Source organism: Eulemur rufifrons, chromosome 19, assembly GCF_041146395.1.
Source record: "Eulemur rufifrons isolate Redbay chromosome 19, OSU_ERuf_1, whole genome shotgun sequence".
Taxonomy (NCBI): domain Eukaryota; kingdom Metazoa; phylum Chordata; class Mammalia; order Primates; family Lemuridae; genus Eulemur; species Eulemur rufifrons.
The window spans coordinates 48,275,336-48,294,078 of record NC_091001.1 but is presented as its reverse complement, the minus strand read 5'-3'; the positions used below and the strand labels follow the sequence as shown (position 1 = coordinate 48,294,078).

The 18,743-nt window shown below is 43.9% G+C and overlaps 1 protein-coding gene across 1 annotated transcript in view; it reads left to right on the top strand.

Annotated features, from left to right (window-relative positions):
• Window positions 1-13,149, top strand: part of USP39 (ubiquitin specific peptidase 39) — a 30,446-nt gene extending 17,297 nt beyond the window's left edge. Inside the window, exons 8-13 of the mRNA XM_069495213.1 lie at window positions 47-114; window positions 612-800; window positions 3,798-3,940; window positions 8,502-8,637; window positions 10,756-10,842; window positions 12,710-13,149. Of these exons, the coding sequence (XP_069351314.1) occupies window positions 47-114; window positions 612-800; window positions 3,798-3,940; window positions 8,502-8,637; window positions 10,756-10,842; window positions 12,710-12,757 (671 nt within the window). The 3' untranslated portion in view covers window positions 12,758-13,149. The remainder of the gene's footprint in view (window positions 1-46; window positions 115-611; window positions 801-3,797; window positions 3,941-8,501; window positions 8,638-10,755; window positions 10,843-12,709) is intronic.
• Window positions 13,150-18,743: the final 5,594 nt, after the last annotated feature.

Below are 18,743 nucleotides of genomic sequence, written 5' to 3'. Positions count from 1 at the left end.
GCTTTCCAACCTCACAGAATTTGCATTTTGCTTTCTGTTTGTGCAGCTATTGTGACTGACGTTTTCCAGGGTTCCATGAGGATCTTCACTAAAAAGCTTCCTCATCCTGATCTGGTGAGTTAGTTGAGCCTGGGTCTTGGACTGATATATGCTGCCTGAGGGGACTTAGGAGAGACAAGGCTGCTTGCCCCATGAAGAGGTCCTAAAGGCACCAGCTGAGTGGCAGCTCTCTTGAGTCCCTGCCATGGCAGTACACTTTAAGTTTGGGAGTGAGTGCTTGGATGTAAGCCTGCTGGTTTAAGTGGTCTGGCCACTGGGTGGTGCTGGTATGTTTTTCAGAAAGCTCAGCTAAGCTTTCTAGGTAGTCTAAGAGCTTTTTAGATAGTCTGGTGCATAAGCAGAACCTCTGAAGAAGGAAACTTGTGGGTTTTTGAATTGCTCTATCCAGGTGATATTGCTGTACCCGGAACTGCCCACACTCTCAGGCATCCTCTTTGTTCCCTTCAGATGAAGGAAATGTCAGTGTAACCGAAACATCGCTTCTCTCCAGCTATGTTGGCCTCTCTGCTGCTCACACTCCTTCCCTTCTTTTTCTTCTCCCTCATTTCTAGCCAGCAGAAGAAAAAGAGCAGCTGCTCCATAATGACGAGTACCAGGAGACAATGGTGGAGTCCACTTTCATGTATCTGACGCTGGATCTTCCTACCGCCCCCCTCTACAAGGATGAGAAGGAGCAGCTCATCATTCCCCAGGTGCCGCTCTTCAACATCCTGGCCAAGTTCAACGGCATCACTGAGAAGGTACCCCATTTGCACCCCTGCCCCACTAAAACTCGCCCTTGCTTTCTTGCAACTTTTTCTTCTTTTTATCCTTGAGAATTACACGTATATGTGATGTACTTATTCTAAAGTATATTGTCTTTATTGAGCCTCCCAGACTCCCTGGTAGTTCTAGCTGGTCACCCCCACCTCTTAACTTACAGTACCCCTTTCCTGTACTTCCCATACATCCCTTTTAGGCTTTCTGCTTGCCTCTGGGTAGTATAGAGAAAGGAGGGGTATTTAGGACAGTAGAAACTCAGAGAAGTGGGGAAAAACTCCTAACTTTAAGAAAATGTTATAACAGTATTAAATAAGAATATTTTAGAACTAAAATATAAATAAAATAATTTATTCTTATTATAATATTGCCCTTTAGCAAGTTAAAAGTTTCTTTTTATTTGCTTAGTTAATTGTTTTGTGGTTTCTTTTTTTTTTTTAATCTCAGAGACAGGCTCTGTTGCCCTGGCTGGAGTTCACAATCATAGCTCACTGTAACCTTGAACTCGTGGACCCAATCAGTCTTCCTGCCTCAGCCTCCTGAGTAGCTTGAACTACAGGCGCATGCCACTGCACCCAGCTATTTTATTTCTTGTAGAGATGGAGTCTTGCTATGTTGCCTAGGCTAGTGTTGAACTCCTAGGCTCAAGTGATCCTCCTGCCTCAGCCTCCCAAAGTGTTGGGATTACAGCTGTGAGCCACTGTGCCCAGCCTATTTCTATCTTTTTAAATTTACTGAGGTTTGTTTTATGGTCTGTTCTGGAGAAAGTGCTACGTGCATTTGAGAATGTGCATTCTGCTATTGGTAGCGGAGTGTTCTATATATGTGTTACATGTAGTTGTTTATGTGTTCATATCTTCTATTTCTTTGTTGATTGTCTGCCTGGTGGTTCTATCCATTATTGAAAGTGGGGTATTGAAGTCTCCAATGTTATTTTTGATTTATCTATTTTCCTCAGTTTTTGCTTTATGTGTTTTTAACAGTTACCTGTAATTTAGCCTCAGCAGCATGTAGCTGGGGGCAAGATGAGAAATGCTGCCACCCTGTCCCTCATGGGAAGATATTCCTCTGGTAGGAGAGGGAACCTCGTATTCCTGGCTACACCTCCTCTGGAGTGTGGTTTTCCTCTCACTGAACTGGAAGAGACCTTAGTTCAAGTCCCACAGATTCTTGCTTTTCTTACCAGTAACTAGATTTTATTTTGGTAACAATTTTAGAAAAAACATTAAAGGCATTAAAGGAAAACATTTGCTTTAGTGAATGTTTCTTCATTTGCTATATGGCCATTTAATAATTTTAACCAGTTTTGCTGGAGATCAGATCAGCGTAACTCCTCATGCTATTAATGCTGGAAGTGGAACTCTTTTTTTTTTTAAGCAGTCAAGTGCAGTAGTGAGAAGGGGGAAAGTACTAGAACAAGGAGTTCAATCTGTGACTGACTGAACAGTCAAGTGAGATGGAAGTGGAACTCTTAACTTGGTGTTTTATAAGGTCACCATCCAGAAGGTTTTGAAGTATGCATATCCTAATTTTATTTTATTTTATTTTATTTTGTATTTTATTTTTTTTGAGACAATGTCTCAGTCTATCACCCAGGCTAGAGTGCTGTGGCATCGGTCTAGCTCACAGCAACCTTAAACTCCTGGGCCCAAGGGATCCTCCTGCCTCAGCCTCCTGAGTAGCTGGGAATACAGGTGTGAGCCACCACACCCAGCTAATTTTTTCTATTTTTTTTAGTTGCCTGGCTAATCTTCTTCTATTTTTAGTAGAGACGGGGTCTCACTCTTCTTAAGCCGGTCTCAAACTCCTGAGCTCAAGTGATCCTCCCACGTTGGCCTCCCAGAGTGCTAGGGTTATAGACGTGAGCCACCTCGTCTAATCCTAACTTTAAATTAATATATTTTCCTGGGAAACTTGGGGATCCTTGGAGAGGGGTCTGTCCTTTCTTACAGAACTCATCCACTCTGGAGAGGAATGCTTTCACTGGTATTTTTTCTCTGATTATGACAAGACTTTCACTCTTATCTCTTAGTTTTTACTAAAGATAAGAGTTTGTGTTAAGGAAAAATAAATTCATGTTGAACAGCTTTTAAGCCCCTGGGCTTGGGTGGATGTGCTGAGTGAGCCCTCGGTAAATGTGTCCTGCCGGACTGCACTTGACCCAGGAGTCTTGGGACCTTTGAGGAGGAAGGAACACGGGAAGTCAGTTGCCACCTTTGTTGGAAAACTCTGGATAATGAGGGGCTCCTCACTGCTGCAAAAGTCAGGAAGTTTTTCCTTATTTTGAATTGAGACTTGCATGGTTTTAATTCTGCAGCTTTTAACAAATCCTGTTTTTCATTTGACAGTTTTGTTTTCTTTGTGGAAACTGGTACTCAATTCAATAGTATGATCATGTGCTGGCTGAAACACAGTCCTACAGTTGGGGTATTTTAATCAGCTTTAGCCAAATTGCTAATCCTAACCTCATACATAGTTTCTGAGACCAGGTGTCTTCTGAACTCTAGGGATGAGACAAAATTATGTTTTAAAAAACCGAAACAGGCCGGGCGCGGTGGCTCACACCTGTAATCCTAGCACTCTGGGAGGCCGAGGTGGGTGGATCGTTTGAGCTCAGGAGTTTGAGACCAGCCTGAGCAAGAGCGAGACCCCATCTCTACTAAAAATAGAAAGAAATTGTATGGACAGCTAAAAATATATATAGAAAAAATTAGCCGGGCATGGTGGTGCATGCCTGTAGTCCCAGCCACTCGGGGGGCTGAGACAGGAGGATCTCTTGAGCTCAGGAGTTTGAGGTTGCTGTGAGCTAGGCTGACGCCACGGCACTCACTCTAGCCTGGGCAACAGAGTGAGACTCTGTCTCAAAACAAAAACAAAAACAAAAACAAAAGAAAACAAACCCCGAAACAAAACTCGTGCTCCTACTCTAAGCTATTGAACTCCAGAATTAATTTGATAATTTTCTTTTCTTTCTCTAGGAATATAAGACTTACAAGGAGAACTTTCTAAAGCGCTTCCAGCTCACGAAGCTGCCTCCATATCTAATCTTTTGTATCAAGAGATTTACTAAGAACAACTTCTTTGTGGAGAAGAATCCAACTATTGTCAACTTCCCTATTACGTAAGTATCATCCTGCTTTACTTCCTCTTAGGGGGAATGTGCCTGGATTTTTTTTTCATATGTTTGTACCACTATTAAATTTGGACTGTCTTAGTTGGAGATTGCAAGGAACAGGGCCTCCTTACACTACATAAGTTACAGGTTTTTATTGAAAGGAGACATGTATTTTAGGAACTCCAAAGATAGATGTTTACCAGGATGCAATTCCCATTTAATCTCTTCTTCTGTTGCTGGCAGGGAATTAGAGTTTTTTGGTGTAGGGAAGAAGAGTTGATACAAGTGGGGTAGTTCAGGTAGGATTCTGTGTGGCTTTGAAGATTGTCCGGAGAGTGAGGGTCTGCCTGGGTATTAGCTTATACATCGCACTTTCTTATACACTATAGCTAGGCACAGGCCGTGGGGATGACTCCAGATCTATCTTGCCATCTTGGGGTCCATCTATCCTGTTTTTTCCTCAGAGGTGAAAGTCTAGAATGTGTTCAATTTCTTTCTTTTGAGAGGAAGTTATACATTTTGATGTATGGTCTTATTTATCATTGCAGGTCTTTATGAACATTTGGGAAATTGGGAGGAGTTGTACTGAATGTTTTTAGTTTGCTACCTTCTAACTCAGAAAACTTCTGTAAGACTCCTTTTGAGGATAGAACATTGGTTTTCAGTTCTCTAGAGGCAAGGTTTTTCACACTCTGAGGAAGATGTCTCTGGGAACATGGAGAAAGCTGGTGGCAGGGCTGGCAGGAAGACATGTGGGTTTCAGCGAGCCGGTGTTTAGATAAGGTGAGAGTACGGCCCTGAGACAGTTCAGTAGTAAGAAGGACTTGGATGGGTTTGTGATGTTTATCCCTGTAGTCTTTTTAAAAAGTTTGTTTATTTTTTAGTCTTTTTTTTTAAAACCTTCACAAAGTAGTTTGGACTTGTAATGGACAATTACTCTTCTCATTTCTTTCTCCCTCCATCCCCTTACAATTCCTAGTTCCCCAGACTATACCAACACTGGTAATTTTTTTCCTTTGAAAATAGTTCCAGTTCTTAATTCTGTGTAGTGTTTAAGAGGGTAGTATCTAAAACTGAGGGTAGTATGTAAAACTAAGAGGCCTGGGTTCTGTGCTGTCCTGGCCGTGGGACCTTGGACACATCGTTTGCATATTTTCTGGAGATCCTGTCTCAGGGATAAAATGAGAGGCTTAGACTAGACAGGCCCTAAGGGTTCTTTTAGGTATGGCATTTTATTATAGTATTTCTTGACTCCGTGATCGCCAAGAATCTGAGAACTGTAGGGAGTGAGGAGAGAACCTTTGCGGTGAGGATTATAGGAGAATTTCTTTTCCTCTTTTCCCATGGTTTTTTTCCCTTTACTAGCATCTTGTTTGTGTGACATTAGAATGAAACAGGGGGACATGAAGGTCTGCTCTTGCCACCGTGAGCAGGACCACAGAGGCACTTTCTTTTGAAAGTCTGCAGATCAAGGTTTTGTTTCAGAACTGGCCTCTTGCGAATTGCCATAGTCACCAGTCTGTTCTTGGTAGGAAAGAGTGGTCTTGACTTCAAGAGCAGCTCCAGAGGGAGGAAGACTATGTATTGATGGCAGTTCCTGCTCAGTTGCCACAGATATTTCCTTACCCCATTGGTGTCTTTTACATTGGGCCTGGAGTAGGTTGGGGGGAGGAATCCCGATCTTGCTCAGGCTGGTCTCGAACTACCTGGGCTCAAAGCAATCCTCCTGCCTCGGCCTCCCAGAGTGCTAGGATTACAGGCGTGAGCCACCAAGCCTGGCCGAGGTTATTTCTTAACTAGTCAGCCTTTTAGAGACTATCAGACTATGTGACTAATTTGGGAAACCTGCCCTTTAATTACTTTATGCACGGGAATTACTTTCAGAGTAGTATGATGCTAGATTACCCAAATGCCTGTACTTCTTGAAAAGGACCCTTTCATACCTAAGTCTTCTCTTGTGTTTTATTCATAACACAACTTTTTATCAGACAGTTACCAGACTTACAATGATTAGGTGCCCTTGCTTATTTGGAGATAGGGTTTTTGAGGACAGGTTTAAAGTTTCACTTTTAGCTAATTAGTCATTCTCTTAGTTGGTCTCCTATTCTGGTTGGGAGATGTGTATAGTTTGTTCCTTTGTCTGTTTTATAAAACCAAATGATTAAACATGTATTTATTCTCTTTTGCCACTTGAACAGTTTTGGTTCAGTCATGGAATCTTGAGTATAAATATTCCTGAGGGCTTCTCTAGGACTCATTCATACAAGTCCTGTCACCCATTGAAGCTGAAGAGAAAACACAAGAAGTCAGTTTTTAGCAGCCAGCAGGCAGGTTGGCTATCTGGAGCTCACACTGATTTCTTAGGACTCATATCTAAATTTTCTTTAATAATGAATATTTATTACAATCTGTATCATATATGAGACACAGTAGAAACATATGGCTGTTACCAATACAAAGCTACAAAATATAATTGCAACAGAGTTGTCTGTTTATTACTACATGGTTTACATTTAAAACTCCTCATATTTTTGAAGTTAATCTATTCATGTAGTCTAAATTCAAAGGAAGATATATAACTGGACATGGCCACCATTAGCTGTTTCTTGTGACTCCTTCCAGAGAGGACATTGTTGTGTTTCATATAGTGAGTAGGAGTGCATTAGACAATTTTACAGAGATCAGAAATATGATATAATCTTTTTCTGCTTTATATTATTTAAATTTTTATAAATATTTGCAGGCTCCAAAAATATGTTTTTCCTAAAATTATGTAGTTAATATATTCTCTTAATATACATGTTATTCATTATAGATGTATTTTCCTGTTTAACTATTTGAAAGTTCTCATTAAGTGTCTTTGTATAGTCTTTACAGTAAGCAATCATTGTAATACTTTTCAAAAACCGGTATACATTTATACTTCAACTGATGGATAGACTTCAACAGATAAAACACAAAGGAGACTGGGTGCGGTGGCTCACACCTGTAATCCCAGCACTTTGGGAGGCTAAGGCGGAAGGATCCCTTGAGCCCAGGAGTTCAAGACTAGCCTGGGCAGCATAGCAAGACCCCACTTCTACAAACTAATAAAAAATTAGCTGGGCATGATTAGCTGTGAGAATGTCCTCCCAGCTACCCAGGAGGCTGAGGCAGGAGGATTGCTTGATCTCAGGAGTTTGTTATGGTGAGCTATGATCATGCCACTGTACTCTAACCTGGGCGACAGGGTGAGACTTTGTCTCTTAGAAAAAAAATGGCCAGGCGCGGTGGCTCACGCCTATAATCCTAGCACTTTGGGAGGCTGAGGCGGGAGGATCACTTGAGGCCTGGAGTTCGAGACCAGCATCAGCAAGACTCTGTCTCTACAAAAAATAGAAAAATTAGCTGAGCGTGGTGGTGAACACCTGTAGTCCCAGCTACTTGGGAGGCTGAGGCAGGAGGATTGCTTGAGCCCAGGATTTGAGGTTGCAGTGAGCTATGAAGCCATTGCACTCCAGCCTGGGTGACAGAATGAGGCCTTGCCAAAAAAAAAAAAACAAAAAAACCCCCCAAAAACAGGGAAAGCTTTTATTCGAGGCAGCTCCAGAATGCTTCTCCATATTTGAAAGTAAATATTAGATATTAAAAATAAATCTAATGTTTCTAAGTCTCATTTGAAGGAACCTAGTCAGTAGTTTCTTGACAGTCAGAACTGAGCAATTGGAAGCTATAGAGTAGCCAAGGTGTGGGGGTCACATATAGAAGAGAAAGCTGGGCTGCAAAATGAAGGAGAGGAATAAAGCTGATGTCAAAAGGAAGCAGAAAAGAGAACAGGTAGCTCTCTTGGATCCTGTTTCCTCTCCAGGCCCTGGGTCCAGCTGCATTTCCTAGTCTGAAAACCTTGAATAAATTCTCCTTTTGTGCTTAAACTAGCTTGGGTATGTTTCTGTTACTTGTAACCATTCTGCCACTTGATCAAATAAAGAAGCAAAGTCTCAGAAAATAAAAAAAAAAATCTGTCTGATCTGCCTGATTTGTCATACTGAGATTGTTACAATGATGACATAAAGTGGTAACCCACATAATCATGTGGTCAGGCCTTCCGCAGACTAAGGCCAAAGACCAGGTGTTGCCTGAGCGCTTCATCTATAGCTGAGTTCCTAGGGAGGACGGTGGGTACGAGACCTTACTCCTGTTATCTCACTTACTCCTCGCATCTCCGAGGAGACACTGACTCTCAGTCTCATACCACAGAAGAGGCTTAGGTTGTATACCTGCTGAAATTCACCCACAGCCCTGAAGAAGCAGAGTCGGGATTCCAGTTCAAGTCAGAATGAGTGCAGGCCCTACACTTTTGACTCCTAGACATGCTTTTAAAAGGTGCTTTTCTCATTGAACAAATTTTTCGTTTTGTTGACAAATTGTGTGAATTCCAGCAAACCTAGACTTTCATGGCTCTTCAGGCCTACCCAGAGCTAGGGTCCTAAAATAGGGTTCAAGAACTTTGTGGTCCATTTGTATAGGACATTTTCCTTAACCTCAAAGCCTTAGTCTGATATTCTGGCTTTTTTCCCATCATCATCAGAAATGTGGATCTGCGAGAATACTTGTCTGAGGAAGTGCAAGCAGTACACAAGAACACCACCTACGACCTCATTGCCAACATTGTGCACGACGGCAAGCCCTCTGAGGGCTCCTACCGGATCCACGTGCTTCATCACGTGAGTGGCTGCTGATGTCCCTTGGCACAGAGGGGCAAAACAGGTGTTTCTTTGGCCTTTCAGAGGGCAGCTCCCTTCAGTTTGCCCTTGCCTGGCCTTGGCTTTGGGACTCTGCAAATAATAGTGCTGCCAGTGGTTAGTTTAAGGCAGTGGTTCTCAATTTTGGCTGCACATTGGGTTCACCTGGGGAGTTTTTTAAAAATCCTGACGCCTGGGCACCACCCCAGGCAATGACATTAAAACAGTGGTTTCCAAATATGGTAGAGGCCAGGGATGTTTATATGTATCCTACAATGCAGGACAGCTCCTGCAACAGAGAATTATCTGCCTAAAACTTCAGTCAGCGTCAAGGTTAAGAGACTCCGCGTTAGATTATCTGGAGGTGGAACCGGGCATGTGATGTTTCAGAGCTCCCCGGGAGCGTCCAGTGTGCAGCTGAGGTGAGAACCTCCACTGTAGACTAGGGCCTCACCACTCAAAGTGACAATAATGCAGAATCCTAGGCCCACCCAAACCTACTGAATCAGAATCTGCTCTTTGACAAGATTTGTATGAAATGAAAATTTGTGGAGCACTGGTTTAGAGGCTCTGTTTCAGCTTAAAAATTTTGTGAATTTGTCTCAAATTGAAAACAGATAAATTGGGCTGATCGCATGCCCCCCGTGGCAGTGATGACCCATTCGAACGTCTGCAAAATTAAAAAAAAAAAAGAAGAAAAGAAAACAGATAAATCATGTACTAGAGATATATTTTGTATCACAGGTTATTAGCAGGGATTATTCTAATTTGATTAGTATCTTTGGGGACTGTGGGTTTAATAACTAGCTTCTGCTAAGTGCTTTACTGTGTGTGAGAAAGTACACCAAGTACTTAATGTGTGTTTGTTTCATTTCTATCGTTAGAACACACCTCCAAGATAAGTGTCAATATCATATTTTTTTATAGATAAGGAAACCTAGGCTTAGAGTTGGAGTAATTTGTATGCAGTCAGTAGAATTGGGATTTGAACCCATATACTTGACTTCAAAGCACGTGTTCTTAACTAGTTCTTATGTGATCTGGAGCTTTCTTTATGTTTTCTATAGTCTGAACTATTGGAATATCCAGGATATCTGGAATATCTACATTCTGTAATGGTCTTTGGCATTTCTTAGAAGTTTGGATGGGTAAGGCAGGTGTGCTGCCAGAAGTACCTCTGCCTTAATCCGGAAACTTCTTTTTCCCCTTATCCATGGAAGCATGAAATAAGGTAGATTTTGCTGCACTGGTTTTCAGGCCAAAGGAAACAGGTTAGTATGATGGACAGTGTCTACCAGTGACTCCTTTTCAGGATTATCTATTGCTTCTATTCCCTGGGGTAAGGGTGTGTAGAGTGGGCATGTCCACATTTAGGTTCTCCCAGCAGTTCTCCCTAAGAATGTCTAGTCATTTCTGCGCAGGAGGGAGACATCTTAGGTGTCTCCTAAGGAGACAGTGGAGGAGTGGAGGGCTTTCTCTTTCTACTCTTTAGTATCCATCTGAGTTCGTAAAAAATGTGCAAGCCGGGCGCCGGGCATGGTGGCATGTGAGTTTAGTCCCAGGTACTCGGGAGACTGAGGTGGAAGGATTCCTTGAGGCCAGGTGTTTGAGTCCAGCCTGGGCAATATCGTGAGACCCTATGGCTACAAAAAAAAAAAATAGAAAAATTAGCAGAGTGTAGTGGTGCGTACCTATAGTCCCAGCTACTCAGGAGGCTGAGACAAGAGGATTGCTTGAGCCCAAGAGTTAGAGGTCACAGTGAGCTATGATTGTGCCACTGAACTCTAGCCTGGGCTACAGAACAAGACCTTGTCTCAAAGAAGTATACGGAAGTGTTTGAGACTCCAGTGTACTTCAAAGAATCCTTGACAGGAATTGAGTTTGCCGTGATTAACACACCAAAAGCTCTTTTAATTGAATCATGCCCAGCAGAGCTCATATGCCTTCTTTATGACTATTGCTGGGTGATATCTAGTGGCATCTAGAGTTAGAGTTAGAAAAATATTCTTCTAATTTTTCTAACTCTTGGCTGTGATCTTTTTCTGTTATACCATTTTGTTTTAGGGAGCAGATTAACCCAGCTCTTCTTATCTTCTGCAGGGGACCGGCAAATGGTATGAATTACAAGACCTCCAGGTGACTGACATCCTTCCCCAGATGATCACGCTGTCAGAGGCTTACATTCAGGTGGGTTGGCCACAGCCTTGGTGAGTGCCGAATGGGGAGGTGTGGGGACAGTGAGAGGAGTAGGCTGAGGCAGGAAGTGGGATTGGGCTAGAAGATTGGTTGGAGGGCTGGGTGCCTGTTGGGATGTATTGAGGAATGAGGTTGGGCCAGATTACATGGCCCTGAAAGTCAAGCAGAGATTTTTCAGAAAAGAAGAGCAGAGAAGCATGGAAAATTTATGCATGGGCCGGGCACGGTGGCTCACGCCTGTAATCCTAGCACTCTGGGAGGCCGAGGTGGGTGGATCGTTTGAGCTCAGGAGTTCGAGACCAGCTTGAGCAATGAGCGAGACCCCGTCTCTACTAAAAATAGAAAGAAATGATCTGGCCAACTAAAAATATATATAGAAAAAATTAGCCGGGCATGGTGGCGCATGCCTGTAGTCCCAGCTACTCGGGAGGCTGAGGCAGCAGGATTGCTTAAGCCCAGGAGTTTGAGGTTGCTGTGAGCTAGGCTGATGCCACGGCACTCACTCTAGCCAGGGCAACAAAGCAAGACTCTGTCTCAAAAAAAAAAAAAAAAAATTTATGCATGAACAAAAATGGTTGTGTTTATGGCACAGTTAATGGTCTGGTTTCAAGGAGGTTGAGCCTGAACTCATCTGGGAGGCTGGCTGGAAGTCACCTTGAAGGTCTCCCCAGTGTTCCAGACAGAGTGAGCACTCTCCTTCGAACCCATAGTACTTCCTATGTGCCTTTTTTGGAGTGTCAGCCATATTATTCTGGCTGTCTTCTCCACTGGGTTGAGAGCCTGTGGAGCACTAAATATCTCTGTCTTCTCTCTCTTTCTCTCTCTTTCTCTTTTTTTGGAGACAGAGTCTTACTCTGTCACCCAGGCTGAAGTACAATGGTGCGATCATAGCTCACTGTAACTCCAAATTCCTGGGCTCAAGCGAGCCTCCCACCTCAGCCTCCTGAGCAGCTGGAACTAGAGGCAGATGCCACCACACCCAGCTAACGTTTTTTTTTTTTTGTTTTTTTTTTTTTTGAGACAGAGTCTCACTCTGTTGCCCAGGCTAGAGTGAGTGCCGTGGCGTCAGCCTAGCTCACAGCAACCTCAAACTCCTGAGCTCAAGCGATCCTCCTGTCTCAGCCTCCCAAGTAGCTGGGACTACAGGCATGCACCACCATGCCCGGCTAATTTTTTCTATATATATATATATTTTTTTTTTTAGCTATCCATATAATTTCTTTCTATTTTTAGTAGAGATGGAGTCTCGCTCTTGCTCAGGCTGGTCTCGAACTCCTGAGCTCAAACGATCCGCCCACCTCGGCCTCCCAGAGTGCTAGGATTACAGGCGTGAGCCACCGCGCCCGGCCGACAGCTAACGTTTTAATTTTTGTAGAGATGAGGTCTCACTGTTACCTAGGCTGATCTTGAACTTCTGGGCTCAAGCGATCCTCCTGCCTCAGCCTCCCAAAGTGCTGGGATTATAGGCATGACCCACCACGCTTGAACTGTCTTTTTATATTAATGATAGCCCTACTACCTGGCAAAAGAAGGAAGATTGAGACTAAGAAAAGCCATAGCTTTGTAAAAGAGAAGAATAATACCTCTCCTAGAGACAACTCTTCTCTCTCCTCAGTGGCTTTGCGTTCCTTTTTAGAAAGGAAGTTTGTAATGGGAAATTAAGAGGATGGGTGGAAAAATGACAGTTGAATGAAAGGGAGTTTTCTGAAAGGTTATGAATCATTTTTATGGGATGTAGCAGATATGTATGTAAGTGGGGTAATGGCTTGTCCATTGCCTGGCACAAAATAAATCCTTGCTACTGTTGACCGAATGCCTCCTAGACCAGCTCTTCAGTATCTGTTTTCATTTCTTACAGATTTGGAAGAGGCGAGATAATGATGAAACCAACCAGCAGGGGGCCTGAAAGAGGCATCTAGGGATTTGCTCCTGAGGACTTTGGCTGATAATGGTAAAGAACATACTGAAGCTGTCGCTGACTGTAGACTGACAGCTTCCGGGGCCCCGTGTGTATGGATCTGGCTACCAGAGTGTTGTCAGAGGAGCCCACCCGCCTGGGATGGCGCTGCACTGCCACCCCGCTGTTCTTTGATCAATTTATTGTAATTGACATGCCACACACTTTTCCAGATGTGTGTAACTTCTAAGTAGCTGGGAGTAGCTGAAGGACAGACAATTTCTTTGAAACATCAAGCCTCAGGAGTCTAGGAATAAGCACGACGCTAGTAACATCCTTCTGTCTATTATAATCAGATGGTTTTCCCATGGTTCCCTTCATTTCCTCATGTGCTTTTTGGAATGGATTAAATATTTTCCTGTTTTTAAACTGGCCTCTTGTTTTGTATTCCTTATCTTTGGCTGTTAGCTAAGGGGGAGATTTATTTTCCTTTTTAATTTTCACAAACTCTTTACCCTACAATCTGTCATCTGGTGGACATCATGCTTGTCTCTTCCTGTCAGCTTGTGGGTGGTGTGTCAGTTAAGATGCATTTGTCTCTAAGTAACAAAATAATGTGACTAAAAGTGACAAATTATTATTGTGCTTAACTAGAAGGCTGGCGGTGGGCAGTTTCAGGCTGCAGTGCAGGTCTGTGTAAGGGAAGAGAGAAGAAAGGAAATCGGAAGAACTCACTACAGTACAATTCTGAGAAAGTGTCAGCCAGGCCAGTGGGACGCCCCAGAGCAAATGGCTCCATCAAGCTCAGTCATTGACTCCGGGCAGCCTGGAGGACGTGTGGCCTTGGCCTGAGCACTGTGGCGGATCCAGGGGTGTGGGGAGTCTGAAGGCGCACAAGCCGGAGGCAGGCAGCCAGCTACAGCAAGTTCTCGTGCAGGCAGATGGCGGCTGTGCACCACTTCTTTTTTTTTTAATGTTATAATCACTATTTCTACTCTTTTGTCCAAATAACAATTGCATTGACAGAGAATATCTTAAAAGGAGAAAAATGCTCTAAAGTTGGAAGTAAATTAATTGAAAGAAAATGATACCTTGTGTACTTGCAAATTATAAGACTTTTTTGAAGTCTTACCTAGGGCTGCCTAAGTCTTTGAACCAATAACTCCTCTTCTAACAGTTGTGTTGCTGACTTAATAAACAGCTATATTTGTGACTAAAATGGCAAGTGATAGTGGGTTTGGAATAGATCATTTTAAACCATGTTCATAAAAGAACATTCTTTTTAAATAGGTTAAGAATACATCAAATATAAAAATGTAAAGTTCAACTCTGTGGCTTCACTTATCACTTTTCAGGAGATGACTCATAAATAGATCTTAATTCCAGACTTCTCTAAACTCTTGAACTTTAGAACCCACTTGATATGCCTACTTGATGTATTTTTAGGTGCCTTTAAGTCAACTCAAACTCAACACTGTTTAAAACTGAGCTTGTGAGCTTCCCTCTCAAACTTGGCCCTTTTCCAGTGTTTTCTAGGTGAAGATTCCACCACCTGTCCAGTTACATAGCTGGAAATTCATGCAGAAGTCATCCTTTGTCCCCCCACTCCCCCGCCTTCCCTCATCTACTCTATTACCAAGCCCTTTCAATTCTACTTTGTAAGGATCTCTTGAACAATTTCCTCACTATTTGCATTTTCTGCCCCCGTCTAGCCTAAGCTTGTGCTGGCTTAGTCCAGGTCCAGTCAGTCTGGGTCCAGTCAAGAGAGAGAAACTACATAATAATCTGATCAAGGAAAGTTTGATTTCAGTAACTATTAACTACAGCAGGAGTTTGTAATAACAAGAGATTGACTAGTAATAAGTAAAGAGAGCTGTAAAAAATGTAGGAAATAACATATAAGGAATAGACACTACCTCTAGGGCCACACAGAGTGTCCAAGGCTGAGATTCACCCCTTGCTGAAAATCTGCCCTCTGGATCTCTTTAAAAATCCGCTTTGTAGTGGGTTGGGGAAAGCCGTTCACGGGAGGTGTCTCACGGGAGGCACTCTGCTATAGAACTGTCCGGGGAGGACAAAGTGCCGGGTAAAGCTCCCGGGTGTGGGTGCTGCTGGCTGCTGTGCGGTGCAGGAGCCCTGCAGGCACCTGATGCTGGAGAAGGTGCACGTGCTGCTTCAGGTGAGCTTACCAGAAGCAGGAAGCAAAGCCCTTTTTTCCTGCAATGTCCCTTTGGTACTTTCTTGTGACAAAGCCTCAGTGCCAGCTGCCAAGGGAAAATCTAAAGGACCCAGATCCATTTTCACAGAGCAGGCTAAAAGGGTGAATTTGGAGCTGGAAAGTGATAGTTTGATACCTGGCACAGTCTACCCCTTTGAGGACTCAGGTTCCATATACAGCTGGCCCTCTGTATCCGTGGGTTCCACACTGTGGATTCAACCAACTGCGGGTTGAAAATATTAGGAAAAAAATTGGATCTGTACTAGATATGTGCAGATTTTTTGTGTGTCATTATTCCCTAAACAATACGGTATAACAACTACATAGCATTTACATTGTATTATTATAAGTAATCTAGAGCTGATTTAAAGCGTACAGGAGGATGTGCATAGGCTATGTGCAAATACTACACCATTTTACACAAGCGACTTGAACATAAGGGACCTGAGGATTTTGGTATCTGCAGGAGGTCCTGGAACCAATCCTTCATGGACACTGAGGGACAACTGTGCACTCTTTGACATACATTTGAACTCCCATACAACAACAAAGAAAATAATTCTGTATTTCTGTCTAATAATAAACAGCCACCCTTCTAATAGGTGAACAAATTTTCACTCTTTCTCAAAATGAGCTGCAGCCTCGAGTCATTGTATGCGTTACTGGCTTTTATTAACTACTCTTCACATCCAGTCACTGTCCTACTGAGTATACTGTTCTTAGAAGACTAAGTTGTAAAGTTAACTTCTGACAACTTCTACACGAAACAAAAATGGGAAGAGAGAAAAATGGTTCGTGTATACACATTGCGTGTATAATAAGTATTAATACATAGAAAATAAACCTACTATAGTCCTCATTTCTGTACTTGGTCACAAGGCTGTAACTAATACCTATGCTTCTTTTTTTCTACTACCCATTCCATATTTCTTCTGCCCTCAGTCTGAACCACACTATTTGGGGTTCTTTACCTGGTATAGTGACCCAAACCTTCATTTCTTAAGGGCCTAACCCCTTAATCATCCTGCCTGGTTTTGGTTTTTTTTTTTTATTTTTTTTACTTTTCTTTTTGGTTGCCGTAGTTTTCCGTTAACCTTCACTATTAGAATCGTCCATCTTCCCTCCATTGTGTAGAAGCAACCCAATTTCCTCTTGTAATCAGAATCAATCACTCTGCCAAGTAGATTACCCTACACTTACCTCCTCCCTCCCCTAGCCTGTTGGTTCAATAGCATGAGGAGCCCAAAATGTCCAGGTGTCTCATCTTCCATTTTAGTGGAGCCATTGTGTCCTCTGGTGGAAGTGTTCCTCCCTTTGGGTCAAAAATTTCCAAACCAGCAGAGCTCAAAGTTGCTGGAACAGAAAGCAAGAATTTTGGAAGAAGGTTATTGGTTGTAATAGAGGAGTCACTGTGACATCCATACATTTTCCGGAGACAGTACCATATAATGCTCTGATTCAAAGCATATACTGCATCTTGTAAAACAAATCACCAGTTGGTACTGTAACTGAGCTCTCAGGCATTCCACCTTTCAATTAGGCCAGCTGCTTCTGGATGATGGGGTATGTGATGAGATCAGGTAATTCCATGGGCGTGAGCCCATTGCTGCACTTCCTTTGCTGTGGCGGCCCGCACCCTTGGAAAGCGAAGAACAAGTCCCCTCCTCTTGGGCTGCAATCCCTTCTGGGGCTTCTCTTCCCCCACCTTGCTCGGTGGCGGTGGGGGTGTGTGTGTGCCGGATGCTGGCCACTTCTCAGGGACCTTCCAAGTCTCAAGTGAATCTACTTCCTGCCAGTTCTCTCCTCCTGCCAACTGGCCAACTCCTGATCTCCTGCTAAGTGAGGCCTCGTCTTCACGATCGGGCGCTCATTCCCGCTCTTGTTTTGGGGATACACTATTAATGCCTCCCCTCCTTCAAGCTTTGGCTCTTCATCTTCCCAGTCAAGCTTTTTTTATTTTTATTTTTTAAAATTTAATTAATACTCTTTTCACTCAGAGAGCTGGGTTTTGTAATTGAAACAATGGTTTTCAAGAAAATAGTCTGCTATAGATTTATAAAAGTCTCCTTAGAAGTTCACGTTCAGGGGCTAAGCACTTGGGCATCTCATCCCTGCCTCAAGAGCAGCTGCACAGAGAGCTTTTCCTGGCGCTGAGCGGTGGCGGTGTGGCACCAGAGGGTGGGGAAAAGGACTCCAAAAGCCCCGAGTTCGGTGTCACAACATACATCCTGCTGTAGTTCCCTCCTGGGATTGGTGGAACTGTAGGTGATTCCCACTCTTCTTCTTTTTGGTCTTGTAGTTCCTGAATTTTCTACAATAAACATGTACTTTTTATAATGACAAATATAATGACAAAAGTTGTTCTATAAATAAAGGGACACTTCCAGGCATTTAGGTCTTTAATGCTAAGGTTTATTTGGTTTCTTGTTTGTTTTGATTTTTTGGTCCCCTAATGATCTCGCCTCACCACAGTGACTGGACTCTTTGCAAGGGGGAGGGTGGCGGGTGGGAAGTTAGGCTGGAAGCAGCGGTGAGGGGAGAGGCCATGTGGACATCTCCTTCCTTGTTAAGGGAGCGCGGGGTAGGCCCCTGGCCCGCTGACTTCAGAGTGAGGCTGCGGCTCCTGCAGCACCTTAAAGGACAGTGTCTTTTTCTCTTTCGTATGAGAGAACAGGACTTTATTAGCATCGTTACAGCATCGCATTACATAGGCACTGAGCCTTCGCAGGCACAACCCCAGCTGAGCTGTCGGCAGGTAAGTCACAGCAGAAATAGACTCACCCTTGGGATGCCAAATAGAAGCTGGAAGTTCACCTTTCGAAAAGACAGGGAGGAAACCCCTCTATCTGTTAAAGCGACGGCACTCAGGCAGCAGAGCATCCCAGATATGAACATTTGCTCAACCCCTTCCCACCACGCTGGAGCACACATCGTCCACCCTTGGCCGCACCAGGGTTTTCCTGGTTTTTAAAAAAAAGCTTAATTTAAGGATTTTATATGTCTATCTTTTATAGTACTTTATGTTCCCGTTTTTTATTCTTATGAATTTTTAATTTCATAAAAGTATTAGCAAAGAACTGTAAAAGCCAATCTTTGAGCACACAAGGGTCGGTGTGAGGCAGGGCCCAGCTTCTGCCCCGCTGTCTTCTTGGAGCTGCCAGCGGGACTGGGTGTGGCCACGGTGGGCATGGAGGCTGGCCCCAAGTGGCCCCAGAGGATGCTGCCCTTGCAGCCTCGGGAGTGGCTCTGGTGTCGGACTGTGGCTGGAGCTGGGGCAGACAAGGCCGACACGGGGCTGAGGCACACGTTGGGGCTCGTGGTCCACCAGTACAGGTGATCCTGAGGAAAGGGGTGGGAGGGCGAGGGTGGGTCATAAGGTTTCTTTCCAGTGTGGGCAGCTGGTGGGGGTCAAGAGGTCCCAGAGCCCATCACACTTGGCTCCTCCTTTGCAGCTGAGGAGAAAGAGGGCCAGAGAGGGGCTGTGCGTGCATTTTGCCCGGGGACCCATGGCCAGTTGATGGCAGGGTGGGGACCAGAGCCCAGGCCTCCCATGCCAACCCAGTGGTCTTCCTGTTTCAACGGGGATGGCTGGGAGCTCTGGGAGCTGGGGAAAAGCAACTCCTGGGTCCTGAGTGTCCCCAGCTGTCATTGTTGGGGGAGGGGCACATTAAACTGGCTCCCATGGGACAGGTCTGAGTTGGGGGAGTAGCCCCTCCCCACTGTGCCCCACAGGGGCTTGTGACTCAGAGTTTCAGGAGCAGGGCTGGGCTCCCTGCC